At 47.4% G+C, this 17,791-nt stretch overlaps 2 protein-coding genes across 4 annotated transcripts in view; one reads left to right on the top strand and one right to left on the bottom strand.

The window, feature by feature from the left end:
- The window catches only part of LOC130291730 (uncharacterized protein DDB_G0283697-like), a 34,174-nt gene that overhangs the window by 14,137 nt on the left and 2,246 nt on the right, over positions 1–17,791 (bottom strand). The window lies entirely within an intron of this gene.
- The window catches only part of LOC130291728 (synaptosomal-associated protein 25-like), a 40,155-nt gene that overhangs the window by 12,825 nt on the left and 9,539 nt on the right, over positions 1–17,791 (top strand). The window contains exons 1-3 of one of the 2 annotated variants that reach the window (XM_056540882.1): positions 2,005–2,473; positions 15,504–15,616; positions 15,758–15,799. In XM_056540882.1, coding sequence (XP_056396857.1) covers positions 15,548–15,616; positions 15,758–15,799 — 111 coding nt within the window. In that variant the 5' untranslated portion in view covers positions 2,005–2,473; positions 15,504–15,547. Of the gene's footprint in view, positions 1–2,004; positions 2,474–15,503; positions 15,617–15,757; positions 15,800–17,791 lie in introns of those variants that run through there. The other variant, XM_056540881.1, reaches the window with a different exon arrangement.

Consider the following 17,791-nt stretch of genomic DNA (forward strand, 5'->3'; position numbering starts at 1 on the left):
CCTTTGCCTATTTCCCCTCAGAAGATTGGGACTCTGACCCCTTTGGACTTTTAACTCCAAGCATCAAGGAGACCGTTGTCCGAGAGGAGCATCATGACACAGCTGCAAGACATCATCCAGTGGCAAGTCATCACACAGCTGCAAGTCATCACCCAGCTACAAGTCATCTACAGTGCACCGATGTACCCGGGCCTACACCACCGGAGGGCCGGCCCGCAACATGGGTACCCACGAAAGTGCCAGGGCCCCCTCCTGCAGTGGCGGAGGTTTGGCCCGAAGAGCCGGCACCAACTGATCATCCTTCTGTGGCACAAGCTGCTGCAGTCCAGGTGGTAGCGAATGTCCAACCTACCATCTCAAATTCTACCCTGTCCTATGTGTCCTGGGATAGCCACGTCGATCCATTGCAGGGGGCCCAGTCGAAAATCCTGTTCGAAACACTTTGATCAGATATAATAGGTATATATTCTGTCTGGGACCCAAATAACCACGTATCCTACACCAATAATGTTTCGTATCCTACCTCTAAAAGCCTGACATGGACGTTTGTGTGTAAAATGCTTCAGGACTTATTATGTGTTTATTTCTCCAAAGCCTGAAATGGACGTTTGTGCATAAAATGCCTCAGGACTTCTTATGGCCCCAAGGCCACTTCGCTCTTCAATCCGACAGTACCTTTATCGTCGAGGACGACTTCTGTTTAGTGGTGGGGTTTGTGGTGTCCCAGTACAGGTACATTGTGTCAATGTATTGTAGGCCCTGTCAGATTGAGACCTCCAGTGTCCTGGGGGCTCCCCTGCAGGGACTAAACCATTTCTAATGTGTATTTGTACTGTTATAACTTAGCAATCCGTTATTAGGTGTCTGTAGCTTTAAGTATGTTACCTAGCAACCTCATGCTTAGTCAGGGTATGTGAGAGTGGAGGGCTAGACTAAACTTTTGTGTAAGGTGTTCTATTATGTTATTACTTGTATGTAACTTTATTGTAAATCCTAAAGGGGTACAGACAACTCTATGATCCCCAGCTGCCTGGCTAATGGGCTTTAGTTCAGCCTTCCCTTATAAGGGGTGGCATTTCCTGTGAGTAGAGGAGTAGAGGTGTGGAGTGCAGTTGAGTTCAGAGTACAGAGTGGAGGTCCGAGCAAGTTCAGAGGAGGTGAAGCTCCGGAATAGCAGAGAGAATCCGCAGAGGAGTGAGAGCAAAGATGAGGGAGATAAGAAAAGCATGAAGTAACCCCAACTAATAGCAAGCCTTTACTTCAGCCTTGATCAGAGAATTCCTAAAGGACAATTCATTATCTTCCGGCGAAAATCCCCAAATCTACCGACACTTCAGTAAGTGACTTTAATCTGAAGTCTAATATAGCGCAGACCTAAAACTCCTAGTCTGTGGGGAGACGGAGTTCCCCGGACCTGTAGTACCCCGGGAGATACCAAGACTACAGTGGCGTCACGTGACATTAAGGGTTAATACCATCCGACCCTGGGTTCATAACCCCCCCCAAGAACCAAGTAGCTAACCCCCCAGCGTAGTGGCGGTCGCCGGTTTCACTCGTGGTTACCACAGTATTCTATATACTGGTGTTTTTATACAATACATTGGAAGCTGTTGTCAAAAGGGGACTCAGTTGCTGGTGGGTTGTTATGGCAGGAAGGTGCCTAAAATGTAATTGGCATGAGCAGGGGGAAGTTTACCCAGTAGTATCAGAGAATGATGGCTCTGGAACACAGCGTACACTGGTTGGGAAACACTACCTTAGATGCTGCAGTCAACTATGACATCTAAGTGGTTTGACAGCAGAAAGGAACTCCATGCCCTGATTAAGGGTCTAATGGATCCAAAACCTGTTGGTGTTTGTATCCTTTATACTGGTGTTTTGATACAATATGTTGGAAGCTGTTGTCGAAAGGGGACTCTGAGTTGCAGGTGGTTTGTTATGGCAGGAAGGGGTCTAATATGTAAGTGGCATAAGGAAGAAGTTTAACCAGTTGTATGAAGGAAGGATGGTTCTGAACATGGCATACAGCAGCTGGCATTACTGATGACAAGCATGGTGACCCCTGATTACCAGCCACAGTCTTCACAACCTCTCCATGGAAACTTGCCGAGAGGAGGATGAGAAGAAACAATACAATATAATGACATCTGTAGGGAGCGCTGCGTTTGCAATATTCCTCTCTAATCTGCCGAAGATGATTTCTTCTAAATATAATTTCCCTCCAGCCCACCCCTGGAGTACGAGCAGATAACTAGCCGGCGTGCTCCGCTGTATTGTCCTTTCCCGCCCTTTGAGGAGGATGCTGTTTCCATGGTAAAGTCATTAAAATGTCACCATGGCAGCCAGCTGCGTTCTGTAAGGTGAGAATTATTGGTTGGCGACTTTCCTGCGGTTGCCAATCACAACCGATTCCAGAATCACCCGGGAAACTACTTGGAGCTCACAACTAGATGATCCACGCTGGTTGATACAGGTGAGGTGTGTTTGTCGTCTATCTCACAATATATAAAAATGTTGTCACCATATGGACATGACCAAAACTGGTGTTAGTGAGAGATGGGAGAATCTGTTGGTCCAAGTTCTGTCATTGTGTTTGTGATGTACAGTGTGTGTTCTCTGTGACAAAGTAACCCCCCCCCCCCCCATTTATGTATGCCCCATTGCTTTACTACTGCTGAGTAATCCCCTTATCTTCCAATAATAATGTCGTCCACTCCACTCATAACTACCCATTCCGAGAATTCTGCCCCCACCCATGAATCCATTCCGGTGCCACTGCCCCCCGTCCCCCTGTCTATTGTTATCATGTGGAATATTACCTTTACTGATCCCTTCCATCGTATCCTCACATACTGGAGGTGCGTTTTACCACTTACTTATTTTCTGTGCTGTTCTTTTCAGTCTTAAACCTTTACTCCAATACTTCTAAGCTTCTGACCTCCCTCCTGTCTCCTCACTCCGATGCTTTTATGTGACTTGACTGCCATATCCCTGTATCAAACTATTCCGATCAAGGTAGATTGATTTGTTTGCACCCCCTAACCTGACCCCCCAGTCAATCTCCTACCGCTCAGTCTCTTCCTATCTCCCCATTACGAAGCTGCCCCCGTCATCATATGTTCTCGTTATCTCATTATTATTTACAGTTCTAATACTTCCCGTCTAGTGCTGCTTTTTTTTGTACTATCTTCATAGTCCAGTGCTGATCCCTCCTCAACTATCTACACAATCCAATACTGATCCCTCCTCTATGTCCATAGTCCAGTGTTATTCCCTTCTCTTCTATCTCCATAGTTCAGTGCTATTTCCTATGTACTATCACCATAGTCTAGTGCAGCACACTCTCACACTCTCTTACTATCTATACAGTCAAGTGCTGATCCCTCCTCTACTATCTCCATAGTCCAGTGCTGATCCCTCCTCTACTATCTCCATAGTCCAGTGCTGATCCCTCCTCTACTATCTCCATAGTCCAGTGCTGATCCCTCCTCTACTATCTCCATAGTCCAGTGCTGATCCCTCCTCTACTATCTCCATAGTCCAGTGCTGATCCCTCCTCTACTATCTCCATAGTCCAGTGCTGATCCCTCCTCTACTATCTCCATAGTCCAGTGCTGATCCTTCCTCTACTATCTCCACAGTCCAGTGCTGATCCCTCCTCTACTATCTCCATAGTCCAGTGCTGATCCCTCCTCTACTATCTCCATAGTCCAATGCCGACCCCTCCTCTATTATCTCCCTCGTCCAGTGCTGCTCCTTCCTCCACTATTTCCATAGTTCAATAATGCCCCCCTATTATCTCCATAGTCCAGTGCTGCCTCCTCCTCTATAATATCCATAGTCCAATGCTGTCCTCTCCTCTATTATCTCCAAAATCCAGTGCTGTCCCTCCTCTATTATCTCCATAGTCCAGTGCTTTCCCTCCTCTATTATCTCCATAGTCCAGTGCTGCCCCTCCTCTAGTGATGCCCCTCCTCTATTATCTCCATGGTCCAGTCCTGTCCCTCTTTTAGTGCTGCCCCTTCCTCCATTATCTCCAAATCCCAATGCTGACCCCTCCTATATTTTCTCCATAGTCCAGTGCTGTCCCCTCCTCTATTATCTCCATAGTCCAGTACTGCCCCTCCTCTAATACTTCCCCTTCCTCTATTATCTCCATAGTACAGTGCAGCCCCCTCTTCTAGTGCTGCCCCCTCCTCTATTATCTCCATAGTCCAGTACTGCCCCCTCCTCTAGTGCTGCCCCTTCCTCTATTATCTCCATAGTACAGTGCCGCTCCCTTCTCTACTATCTCCCCAGTCCAGTGCTATTTCCTTCTGTACTATGTCCATAGAGTCCTGTTCTGCTCCCTTCTCTACTATCACTATAGTCCAGTACTGCTCTCTTCTCTACTATCCCCATAGTCCAGTGCTGCTCCCTTCACTACTATCCCTATAGTCCAGTACTGCTCCCTTCTCTACTATCCCCACAATCCAGTACTGCTCCCTTCTCTACTATCACTATAGTCCAGTACTGCTCCCTTCTCTACTATCCCCATAGTCCAATGCTGCTGCCTTCCCTACTATCCCCATAGTCCAGTGCTATTTCCTTCTGTACTATGTCCATAGAGTCCTGTTCTGCTCCCTTCTCTACTATCACTATAGTCCAGTACTGCTCTCTTCTCTACTATCCCCATAGTCCAGTTCTGCTCCCTTCTATACTATCCCCATAGTCCAGTGCTGCTCCCTTCTCTACTATCCCCATAGTCCAGTACTGCTCCCTTCTCTACTATCCCCACAATCCAGTACTGCTCCCTTCTCTACTATCACTATAGTCCAATACTGCTCCCTTCTCTACTATCCCCATAGTCCAGTGCTGCTCCCTTCTCTACTATCTCCATAGTCCAGTGCTGCTCCCTTCTCTACTATCCCCATAGTCCAGTACTGCTCCCTTCTCTACTATCTCCATAGTCCAGTGCTGCTCCCTTCTCTACTATCACTATAGTCCAGTACTGCTCCCTTCTCTGCTATCCCCATAGTCCAGTGCTGCTCCCTTCTCTGCTATCCCCATAGTCCAGTGCTGCTCCCTTCTCTGCTATCCCCATAGTCCAGTGCTCCTCCCTTTTCTACAATCTCCATAGTCCAGTGCTGCTCCCTTCTCTGCTATCCCCATAGTCCAGTGCTGCTCCCTTTTCTACAATCTCAGTAGTCCAGTGCTGCTTCCTTATCTGCTTTCCCCATAGTCCAGTGCTGCTCCATTCTCTACTATCCCCATAGTCCGGTGCTGCTCCCTTCTCTACTATTCCCATAGGCCAGTGCTGCTCTCTTCTCTACTATCCCCATAGTCCAGTGCTGCTCCCTTTACTACTATTGCCATAGTCCAGTGCTGCTCCCTTCTCTGCTATCCCCATAGTCCAGTGCTGTTCCCTTTACTACAATCTCCATAGTCCAGTGTTGTTCCCTTCTCTACTATTCCCATAGTCCAGTGGTGCTCCCTTCTCTGCTATCCCCATAGTCCAGTGCTGCTTCCTTCTCTGCTATCCCCATAGTCCTGTGCTGCTCCCTTCTCTGCTATCCCCATAGTCCAGTGCTCCTCCCTTTTCTACAATCTCCATAGTCCAGTGCTGCTCCCTTCTCTACTATTCCCATAGTCCAGTGCTGCTCCCTTCTCTGCTATCCCCATAGTCCAGTGCTGCTCCCTTTTCTACAATCTCAGTAGTCCAGTGCTGCTTCCTTATCTGCTTTCCCCATAGTCCAGTGCTGCTCCATTCTCTACTATCCCCATAGTCCAGTGCTGCTCCCTTCCCTACTATTCCCATAGGCCAGTGCTGCTCTCTTCTCTACTATCCCCATAGTCCAGTGCTGCTCCCTTTACTACTATTGCCATAGTCCAGTGCTGCTCCCTTCTCTGCTATCCCCATAGTCCAGTGCTGTTCCCTTTACTACAATCTCCATAGTCCAGTGCTGCTCCCTTCTCTACTATTCCCATAGTCCAGTGGTGCTCCCTTCTCTGCTATCCCCATAGTCCAGTGCTGCTCCCTTCTCTGCTATCCCCATAGTCCTGTGCTGCTCCCTTCTATGCTATCCCCATAGTCCTGTGCTGCTCCCTTCTCTACTATCCCCATAGTCCAGTGCTGCTCCCTTCTCTACTATTCCCATAGTCCAGTGCTGCTCCCTTCTCTACTATTTCCATAGTCCAGTGCTGCTCCCTTCTCTACTATCCCCATAGTCCAGTGCTGCTCCCTTCTCTACTATCTCCATAGTCCAGTGCTGCTCCCTTATCTACTATCCCCATAGTCCAGTGCTGCTCCCTTCTCTTCTATTTCCATAGTCCAGTGCTGCTCCCTTCTCTACTATCCCCATAGTCCAGTGCTGCTCCCTTCTCTACTATCTCCATAGTCCAGTGCTGCTCCCTTATCTACTATCCCCATAGTCCAGTGCTGCTCCCTTCTCTTCTATTTCCATAGTCCAGTGCTGCTCCCTTCTCTACTATCCCCATAGTCCAGTGCTGCTCCCTTCTCTTCTATTTCCATAGTCCAGTGCTGCTCCCTTCTCTACTATCTCCATAGTCCAGTGCTGCTCCCTTCTCTACTATCTCCATAGTCCAGTGCTGCTCCCTTCTCTACTATCCCCATAGTCCAGTGCTGCTCCCTTCTCTACTATCCCCATAGTCCAGTGCTGCTCCATTCTCTGCTATCCCCCTAGTCCAGTGATGCTCCCTTTTTTACAATCTCCATAGTGCAGTGTTGCTTCCTTCCTTTATTCAGTTTTCCTCAATTCCTCCTCTGTTCATTCAGTTCTCCTCTTTATTCTCTTCCCTTATTTAGTCCTATACAAAGGTTTTCTGGTATGTTACATGTATTGCATATAAGCAGGACATGCTTTAAATGTCTGACAGGTGCAGGTCTCTTCTCTGGGTGACACACCTATTATAATCTCACTATATGTTAATTTCTGTATGAAACTCTGCATAACCTCATATTTGGGAAATTATATTTGTATAATTACATTTGTATTTTCTCATTCTGTATGCATTTTGTGTTCTTCATTCCATTCTGGGCATGAGTCCAGGAAGGAAGAAGTAAGCTTTTAATTCTATTTACCCCCGATTACGGGAGTTAGTAGAGACAATATGGTGATGTATTGTTTTGTAACTAGCAATTAACATTTATATAGTAATGGAAATAATTAGATGTAATAAGATTGCAGGTGCATGAACAAAGGATGGCTAGAAGACATGATATAGCTTAAAATCTTCATTCCTGTCACTGACTGTTGCCCAAGTATCTCCTCCTGCTCTGTTGTGTTGTCTTGGTAATAAACTTACTGTATTGGTAAAGGACATCGAGCATTGTCAATTCCCCAAAAATCTGGCGAGCCAGTCAGTAGTTGTGCAGATGATGGCTACTAGAGATGAGCGAACTTACAGTAAATTTGATTCGTCACAAACTTCTCGGCTCGGCAGTTGATGACTTTTCCTGCATAAATTAGTTCAGCTTTCAGGTGCTCCGATGGGCTGGAAAAGGTGGATACAGTCCTAGGAGACTCTTTCCTAGGACTGTATCCACCTTTTCCGGCCCACCGGAGCACCTGAAAGCTGAACTAATTTACGCAGGATAAGTCATCAACTTCCGAGCCGAGAAGTTCGTGACAAATCGAATTTACTGTAAGTTCGCTCATCTCTAATGGCTACCTCCAGAACAACCTAGGAGACAGAAGATTCTGGTAATCGGGTGTGAATGTATGGGAAAATAACAGTCTGTGTATGTTTTTATTCAGTAAAAGTATAGGGGTAATGTATGGTCATGGCCTGTCTGTATTACTCAGTATCAGTGGAAAGTGGGTCATTGCAGGCCTTTGAGAGCCTTGAAGCTGCAATTCATGGGCCAAACTGCTGTCACTGTTAGCTCTTAGGACAAGGGGAACATGGCATCTTTCATATATCTGTCTGTGCTATCATAACATAGAAATGTTTATATTCTTCAGTGCCAAGTGTCAAAGAGGTGTTCCCAAGCCCCTGAAGTGCTGAGGACTGAAATGCCTCCTTGCTCGCCCCTCCGAACCCTATCCTTGCTTGAATGACTTGCACTGCACACAATTAGTGCCGGAACAAATTTTGGAAACAGGGCTTGACTTCCATGTGACTGTCAATGAAGCAGGGATGGGAGGGGGATCAAAGAGGCGTTCCAGCCCGCAACAGTTCAGGAGCTGGGAATGCCTCTTTGACTATTCGTACCGGAGAATAAAATACATTTTCTAAGTTATGGAAGCACAGACAGATATATGAAAAGTACCAAGTGTGCCAATGTATTGACATGGATAAAACAAGTTCTATAATGTTCTCACTTCTAAGCATCTGTTCTTCATCTCTTAGGGAAGATCCCTGGTGGAAAATGGAGCAGGTTTAGTGTCACCCTATTGAGAGGCCCTTCACACTCTCCTTATATAGTAAAGTCCTCCACACTGTCCCTATATAGTAGTTAGCTCCCCCACTCTGTCCCTATATAGTAGTTAGCTCCCCCACTCTGTCCCTATATAGTAGTTAGCTCCCCCACTCTGTCCCTATATAGTAGTTAGCTCCCGTACACTGTCCTTCTATAGTAGTTAGCTCCCGTACCCTGTCCTTATATAGTAGTTAGCTCCTGTACACTGTCCTTATATAGAAGTTAGCTCCCCCACTCTGTCCCTATATAGTCGTTAGCTCCCGTACACTGTCCTTATATAGTAGTTAGCTCCCGTACACTGTCCTTATATAGTAGTTAGCTCCCCCACTCTGTCCCTATATAGTAGTTAGCTCCCGTACACTGTCCTTATATAGTAGTTAGCCCCCCCACTCTGTCCCTATATAGTAGTTAGCTCCCCCACTCTCTCCCTATATAGTAGTTTGATCCCCCACACTGTCCCTATGTAGTAGTTAGGTCCCCCACACTGTCCCTATATAATAGTTAGGTCCACCACACTGCCCAGTATCTTTTACTGTTCTGTTGCACTTTCTTGGAAACTTGCCCTACTGCTAAAGTAAGAACCTCAAGGGTCATCTATTCTATTGCCGAAAGTGGAATCTCAGTCCTGAACCTTTGGCGGCCGTTTCTTATTCCTTTGTTTTTCCTTATATTCCTGTGCCTTATTACTTTTCTCACTTTATGTGTTTCTCATTTCTTTTGGGCTATCCCTTTCCCCCTACCCCACTTCTGGACAGTTTCCCATTCTTGTCCTATTCATCACATCATTCTGATGCTGTATATTCAAACAATCTCTAACTTCGCATGACTATTCAGTTTCCTTTTGACTTTATATTACTTTAGTCCTTGATACACAGAACACGCTTGTCACAATTCGGCTGGCTGGAGGTGGATCCTCTGTGCCAGAGAGGCATTGGCGTGGACCGTGTTGGTGGACCGGTTCTAAGTTGCTACTGGTATTCACCAGAGCCCGCCGCAAAGCGGGATGGTCTTGCAGCGGCGGTAGCAACCAGGTCGTATCCACCAGCAACGGCTCAACCTCTCTGACTGCTGAAGATAGGCGCGGTACAAGGGAGTAGACAAGAGCAAGGTCGGACGTAGCAGAAGGTCAGGGCAGGCAGCAAGGATCGTAGTCAGGGGCAACGGCAGGAGGTCTGGAACACAGGCTAGGAACACACAAGGAAACGCTTTCACTGGCACAATGACAACAAGATCCGGCGAGGGAGTGCAGGGGAAGTGAGGTATAAGTAGGGAGTGCACAGGTGAGAATACTGATTAGGCCTGCTGCGCCAATCAGTGGCGCAGCGGCCCTTTAAATGGCAGAGACCCGGCGCGCGCGCGCCCTAAGGAGCGGGGCCGCGCGCCGGGACAACATAGACGGGGAACGGGTCAGGTACGGGAGCCGAGATGCGCATCGCGAGCGGGCGCGTCCCGCATCGCGAATCGCATCCCGGCTGGGAGTAATATCGCAGCGCACCCGGTCAGCAGGTCTGACCGGGGCGCTGCGAATGAGAGAACGCTGCGAGCGCTCCGGGGAGGAGCGGGGACCCGGAGCGCTCGGCATAACAGTACCCCCCCCCTTGGGTCTCCCCCTCTTTTTGGAGCCTGAGAACCTGAGGATAAGACTTTTGTCCAGGATGTTGTCCTCAGGTTCCCAGGATCTCTCCTCAGGGCCGCAATTCTCCCAGTCGACCAAGAAGAATCTTTTACCTCTGACCGTCTTGGATGCTAGAATCTCCTTCACAGAAAAGACGTCAGAAGATCCGGAAACTGGAGTGGGAGAAACAACTTTGGGAGAGAAGCGGTTGAGGATGAGTGGTTTAAGGAGAGAGACATGGAAGGCATTGGGAATACGGAGAGAAGGAGGAAGAAGGAGTTTGTAAGAGACAGGGTTGATCTGGCACTTGATTTTGAAAGGACCAAGATAGCGTGGTCCCAGTTTATAACTGGGGACACGAAAGCGGACATATTTAGCGGAGAGCCATACCTTGTCTCCGGGAGCAAAAATGGGGGGAGTTCTTCTTTTTTTATCAGCAAATCTTTTCATCCGGGATGAAGCCTGTAATAGAGAATTTTGGGTCTCTTTCCATATGGTGGAAAGATCACGAGTCACTTCATCCACAGCGGGCAAACCAGAGAGCAAGGGAGTAGGGAGGGGAGGAAGAGGGTGACGGCCGTACACCACGAAAAATGGGGATTTAGCAGAAGATTCGGAGACTCTGAAGTTGTATGAGAATTCGGCCCATGGTAGAAGATCTGCCCAGTCATCCTGGCGGGAGGAAACAAAATGCCGTAAATAGTCACCCAGGACCTGATTAACTCTTTCTACTTGCCCATTGGATTGGGGATGATAAGAAGAAGAGAAGTTTAATTTGATCTTGAGCTGTTTACAGAGGGCCCTCCAGAATTTAGACACGAATTGGACGCCTCTATCTGAGACGATATGCGTGGGCAAACCGTGAAGGCGAAAAATGTGTACAAAAAATTGCTTTGCCAACTGAGGCGCTGAAGGAAGACCAGGAAGAGGAATAAAATGTGCCATCTTGGAAAATCGATCAACGACCACCCAAACAACTGTGTTGCCACGGGATGAGGGCAAGTCCGTAATAAAGTCCATACCAATCTGTGACCAAGGCTGTTCAGGAACAGGCAGAGGATGAAGGAGACCAGCAGGCTTCTGGCGAGGAGTCTTATCCCGGGCACAGACAGTACAGGCCGGCACGAAATCAATAACATCAGTCTCCAGAGTCGGCCACCAATAAAATCGAGAGATGAGTTGCAAGGATTTTTTGATGCCCACATGGCCTGCGAGGTGGGAGGAGTGTCCCCATTTGAGAATCCCGAGACGCTGGCGTGGAGAAACGAAGGTCTTCCCTGGAGGAGTTTGCCTGATGGAAGCTGGAGAAGTGGAGATCAGACAGTCCGGAGGAATGATGTGTTGCGGAGAGACCTCTACTTCAGAGGCATCAGAAGAACGAGAGAGGGCATTGGCCCCAATGTTCTTGTCAGCAGGGCGAAAATGGATTTCAAAGTTAAAACGGGCAAAGAACAACGACCACCTAGCCTGGCGAGGGTTCAGTCGTTGGGCAGACTGGAGATAGGAGAGATTCTTGTGATCAGTGTATATGATAACTGGAAATTTTGATCCCTCCAGCAGGTGCCTCCATTCCTCAAGCACCAATTTAATGGCCAGTAGTTCTCGATCCCCGATGGAATAGTTTCTCTCCGCCGGGGAGAAGGTCCTAGAAAAAAAACCACAAGTCACAGCATGCCCGGAAGAATTTTTTTGTAGAAGGACAGCTCCAGCTCCCACTGAGGAGGCATCTACCTCCAATAGGAAGGGTTTAGATGGGTCAGGTCTGGAGAGCACGGGAGCGGAAGAAAAGGCAGACTTGAGATGTTTAAATGCGTCTTCCGCTTGGGGGGACCAGGACTTGGGATTGCCATTTTTCTTGGTTAAAGCCACGATAGGAGCCACAATAGTGGAAAAGTGTGGAATAAACTGTCTGTAATAATTGGCGAACCCCAAAAAACGTTGGATAGCACGGAGTCCGGAGGGGCGTGGCCAATCTAAGACGGCAGAGAGTTTATCTGGGTCCATTTGTAGTCCCTGGCCAGAGACCAAGTATCCTAGGAAAGGAAGAGATTGACATTCAAAGAGACATTTCTCCATTTTGGCATAAAGTTGATTGTCACGAAGTCTCTGAAGAACCATGCAGACATGCTGGCGGTGTTCTTCTAAGTTGGCAGAAAAAATCAGAATATCGTCCAGATAAACCACAACACAGGAATATAGGAGATCACGAAAAATTTCATTAACAAAGTCTTGGAAGACGGCAGGGGCGTTGCATAGGCCAAAGGGCATGACCAGATACTCAAAGTGTCCATCTCTGGTGTTAAATGCGGTCTTCCATTCGTCCCCCTCCCTGATGCGGATGAGATTATAAGCACCTCTTAAGTCCAGTTTGGTAAAGATGTGGGCACCTTGTAAGCGATCAAAGAGTTCCGAGATAAGAGGTAAGGGGTAGCGGTTTTTTACCGTGATTTTATTAAGTCCGCGGTAATCAATACAAGGACGTAGGGAGCCATCTTTTTTGGACACAAAAAAAAATCCAGCTCCGGCAGGAGAGGAGGACTTGCGGATAAACCCCTTTTTTAAATTCTCCTGGATGTACTCCGACATGGCAAGAGTCTCTGGAGCAGACAGAGGATAGATTCTGCCCCGGGGTGGGGTAGTACCCGGGAGGAGGTCAATAGGACAGTCATAAGGCCTGTGAGGAGGCAAAGTCTCAGCTTGCTTTTTGCAAAAAACGTCAGAATAGTCCATATAAGCCTTAGGAAGACCGGATACAGGGGGAACCACAGGGTCACGGCAAGGAGTACTGGGAACCGATTTAAGACAGTCCTTGTGACAAGAAGTACCCCAGTTCTTCATTTCTCCTGTGGACCAATCAAGGGTTGGGGAATGGCGTTGAAGCCACGGTAATCCAAGAAGAATTTCAGAAGTGCAGTTGGAGAGGACCAAAAATTCAATTTTTTCGTGATGAGGTCCGATGCACATTAGGAGAGGTTCCGTGCGGTAACGCACGGTACAGTCCAATATTTCATTGTTAACAGAATTGATGTAGAGGGGTCTGGCGAGACTGGTCACCGGGATGTTGAACCTGTTGATGAGAGAGGCCAAAATAAAATTTCCTGCAGATCCGGAATCCAAGAAGGCCGTAGCAGAGAAGGAGAAGGTAGAGGAAGATATCCGCACAGGCACAGTAAGGCGTGGAGAAGCAGAGTAGACATCAAGAACTGTCTCATCTTTGTGCGGAGTCAGCATACGTCTTTCCAGGCGGGGAGGACGGATAGGACAATCTTTCAAGAAGTGTTCGGTACCGGCACAGTACAGGCATAGGTTCTCCATGCGGCGTCGTGTCCTCTCTTGAGGTGTCAAGCGAGACCGGTCAACTTGCATAGCCTCCACGGCGGGAGGCACAGGAACGGATTGCAGAGGACCAGAGGAGAGAGGAGCCGGGGAGAGAAACCGCCTCGTGCGACCAAAGTCCATATCCCGGCGGAGCTCCTGACGCGTTTCGGAAAAACGCATGTCAATGCGGGTGGCAAGATGAATAAGTTCATGCAGGTTAGCAGGAATTTACTCGTGCGGCCAGCACATCTTTAATGTTGCTGGATAGGCCTTTTTTTAAAGGTCGCGCAGAGGGCCTCATTATTCCAGGATAATTCGGAGGCTAGAGTACGGAATTGGATGGCGTACTCGCCAACAGAAGAATTACCCTGGACCAGGTTCAGCAGGGCAGTCATCAGAAGAGGCTCGGACAGGTTCCTCAAAGACACTTCGGATCTCCGTGAAGAAGGAGTGTACAGAGGCAGTGACAGGGTCATTGCGGTCCCAGAGCGGTGTGGCCCATGACAGAGCTTTCCCAGACAGAAGGCTGACTACGAAAGCCACCTTAGACCTTTCAGTTGGAAACTGGTCCTACATCATCTCCAAGTGCAGGGAACATTGCGAAAGAAAGCCACGGCAAAACTTAGAGTCCCCATCAAATTTATCCGGCAAGGATAATCGTAAGCCGGAAGCGGCCACTCGCTGCGGAGGAGGTGCAGGAGCTGGCGGAGGAGATTGTTGCTGGAGCTGTGGTAATAGCTGCTGTAGCATCACGGTCAGTTGAGACAGCTGGTGACCTTGTTGCGCTATCTGTTGCGACTGCTGGGCGACCACCGTGGTGAGGTCGGCGACAACTGGCAGTGGGACTTCAGCGGGATCCATGGCCGGATCTACTGTCACGATTCGGCTGGCTGGAGGTGGATCCTCTGTGCCAGAGAGGGATTGGCGTGGACCGTGTTGGTGGACCGGTTCTAAGTTGCTACTGGTATTCATCAGAGCCCGCCGCAAAGCGGGATGGTCTTGCAGCGGCGGTAGCAACCAGGTCGTATCCACCAGCAACGGCTCAACCTCTCTGACTGCTGAAGATAGGCGCGGTACAGAGTAGAGTAGGGAGTAGACAAGAGCAAGGTCAGACGTAGCAGAAGGTCAGGGCAGGCAGCAAGGATCGTAGTCAGGGGCAACGGCAGGAGGTCTGGAACACAGGCTAGGAACACACAAGGAAACGCTTTCACTGGCACAATGGCAACAAGATCCGGCGAGGGAGTGCAGGGGAAGTGAGGTATAAGTAGGGAGTGCACAGGTGAGAATACTGATTAGGCCTGCTGCGCCAATCAGTGGCGCAGCGGCCCTTTAAATGGCAAAGACCCGGCGAGCGCGCGCCCTAAGGAGCGGGGCCGCGCGCGCCGGGACAACACAGACGGGGAACGGGTCAGGTACGGGAGCCGAGATGCGCATCGCGAGCGGGCGCGTCCCGCATCGCGAATCGCATCCCGGCTGGGAGTAATATCGCAGCGCACCCGGTCAGCAGGTCTGACCGGGGCGCTGCGAATGAGAGAACGCTGCGAGCGCTCCGGGGAGGAGCGGGGACCCGGAGCGCTCGGCGTAACAACGCTTGAGGGTGGCCATGGAGAAAATGGTAAAAGTACCCTCTTACTCCATTATATTGACTACTCTTGATTATTTAGGATCCCATGGCATTAATGAAGGCAGGTCTTTGATTAAATTTGTTTTAGTCTTAATATTTTTTTTTCTGACACAGAGCTCCAAATCACCTGATTTCCTTCCTTCAAGAGCTCCATAATAAAATTTTGCCTGCCTTTATGCACCACTAGGGGGAGCTCGCCACATCATACAGCTGTCATTCAAATCTATAAGGCTAAGTTCACATCAGTGTAATTCCCTGTCCCGTTTGATGTCCGTTCTGCTTTTTTTTTGGGCGGATCAGACCCGGACACTGTTGGGCCCCCCTTGGTCCCATTGACCCCATTAAATTGGGTCCGGGCATGCTGGGAGTTGTAGTTTTGCAACAGCTGGAGGCACACTGGTTGGAAAAACCCTGTCTTAGACATCTATTAGAGCTGTGTTGCCTATGCAGATACAACCAATTCAGCAGTACCCTGTGTATGATGTCATTGATACAAATGTAATGTTATTTGTACTTCTATGCAGTAATTCAGGAATACTATACACCCCCCGGACTGTACAGCCCAAAGATGGAGAACAGGGGTCAGTACGATACTGATTTACAACTGAAGAAGCGCATGGACCAGGTCACCGATGAGGTGAGTGGGGGGATCGAAGGTTATGTGTCAGCATCTGTGTGTCTTTCATTTAGTTTACCCCCTCCAGTGCTAGTGCATGTGAAGCAAGTTTAGAAAGAGGCGGGGCTATTCAATCTTTAACCAATTTGTTCTTTCCAATAGTCCCTGAATATCACACGTCATATGGTTCAGCTGGTGGAAGAGGTGAGAGATTGAAAGCCAAATGGTGTGTATTCTTATGATGTCCAGTAGTGCACAGATAGTACTGCCTCCTGTCTATCCCCAATAATAATGCACATACAAATACTAGTGTCTATCTATCTATCTATCTATCTATCTACAGTGGGGATCAAAAGTTTGGGCACCCCAGGTAAAAAAATTTATTAATGTGCATAAAGAAGCCAAGGAAAGATGGAAAAATCTCCAAAAGGCATCAAATTACAGATTCGACATTCTAATAATATGTCAACAAAAGTTAGATTTTATTTCCATCATTTACACTTTCAAAATAACAGAAAACAAAAAAATGGCGTCTGCAAAAGTTTGGACACCCTGCAGAGGTAATATCATGAACTGCCCCCTTTGGCCAGTATCTCAGCTTGTAAACGCTTTTTGTAGCCAGCCAAGAGTCTTTCAATTCTTGTTTGAGGTATCTTTGCCCATTCTTCCTTACAAAAGTCTTCCAGTTCTTTGAGATTTCTGGGCTGTCTGTCACACACTGCTCTTTTAAGGTCTATGCCTAGATTTTCAATTATGTTGAGGTCAGGAGATTGTGAAGGCCAGTTTATGCCTCTTGATGTAATCCCCCGTGGATTTCGAGGTGTGTTTAGGATCATTATCCATTTGTAGAAGCCATCCTCTCTTTAACTTCAGCTTTTTCACAGATGGCATCAAGTTAGCATCCAAAATTTGCTGAAATTTTATTGAATCCATTTTTCCTTCTACTCGTGAGATGTTCCCTGTGCCACTGGCTGCAATACAACCCCAAAGCATGATTGATCCACCCCCATGCTTAACAGTTGGACAGAGGTTCTTTTAATTAAATTCTGTTCCCCTTCTTCTCCAAACGTACCTTTGCTCATTCTGGCCAAAAAAGTTAAATTTTAATCTCATCGGTCCACAGAACTTGTTTCCAAAATGCATCAGGCTTGTCTATATGTTCATTTGCAAAGTTCAAATGCTGATTTTTGTGGTGAGGACATAGAAGAGGTTTTCTTCTGATGACTCTTCCATGAAAACCATATTTGTACAAGTATCTCTTTATAGTGGAATAGTGTACCACAACTCCAGCGTCTGCCAGATCTTTCTGGAGGGATTGTGAAGTCAAACGTGGGTTTTGAATTGTTTTTCTCACAATCCTGCGAGCTGTTCTGTCTGATATTTTTCTTGGCCTTCCAGATCTTGCTTTAACTTTCACTGTTCCTGATGACTGCCATTTCTTAATTACATTCCGAACAGAGGATATTGACATCTGAAAACGTTTTGCTATCTTCTTATAGCCTTCTCCAGCTTTGTGAGCGTCAACTATTTTCAGTTTCAGATTTCTAGACAACTGCTTAGATGAACCCATGGTGCTGATTGTTGGAGCAAGGTCAGATGAGTCTGGGCATTTAAAACCTTTGAGATTGACATCACCTGGTCTTCCCAGATGATGATTGAGAACAATCCATGACACTGGCAGGTCTCAGCTTTGCAAAGGGGACAGTGCATGCTATAAATTCAGCAGCGTGCCCAAACTTTTGCAGACGCCATTTTTTTTGTTTTCTGTTATTTTGAAAGTGTAAATGATGGAAATAAAATCTAACTTTTGTTGACATATTATAAGAATGTCTAATCTGTAATTTGATGCCTATTGGAGATTTTTACTAAAAATCTCAATCTTTAATAACATTTTTTACCTGGGGTGCCCAAACTTTTGATCCCCACTGTATCTATTAAAAAAAAAAAAAAAACTGCTTGTGCTTATATATATCTATCTATGTATCTATCTATTTCCTATCTATCTATTTGTGGTGGCCCAATATTGTAAGTGTCAGGCAGCCTCCCTTCAGTGTCCCCTGGCCCCCCCTTGCATCTGTACTCCATGTAAATATGTTTATTATGTAATATACTGTGTAATGTGTGGAGAAAGCATTGTCACTTTAAGACTTTTTACCATGTGAGTTGTCATGTGATTGACTGATCAGTGACCAGGTG

The sequence above is a fragment of the Hyla sarda genome, chromosome 9 (genome assembly GCF_029499605.1).
Source record: "Hyla sarda isolate aHylSar1 chromosome 9, aHylSar1.hap1, whole genome shotgun sequence".
NCBI lineage: Eukaryota > Metazoa > Chordata > Amphibia > Anura > Hylidae > Hyla > Hyla sarda.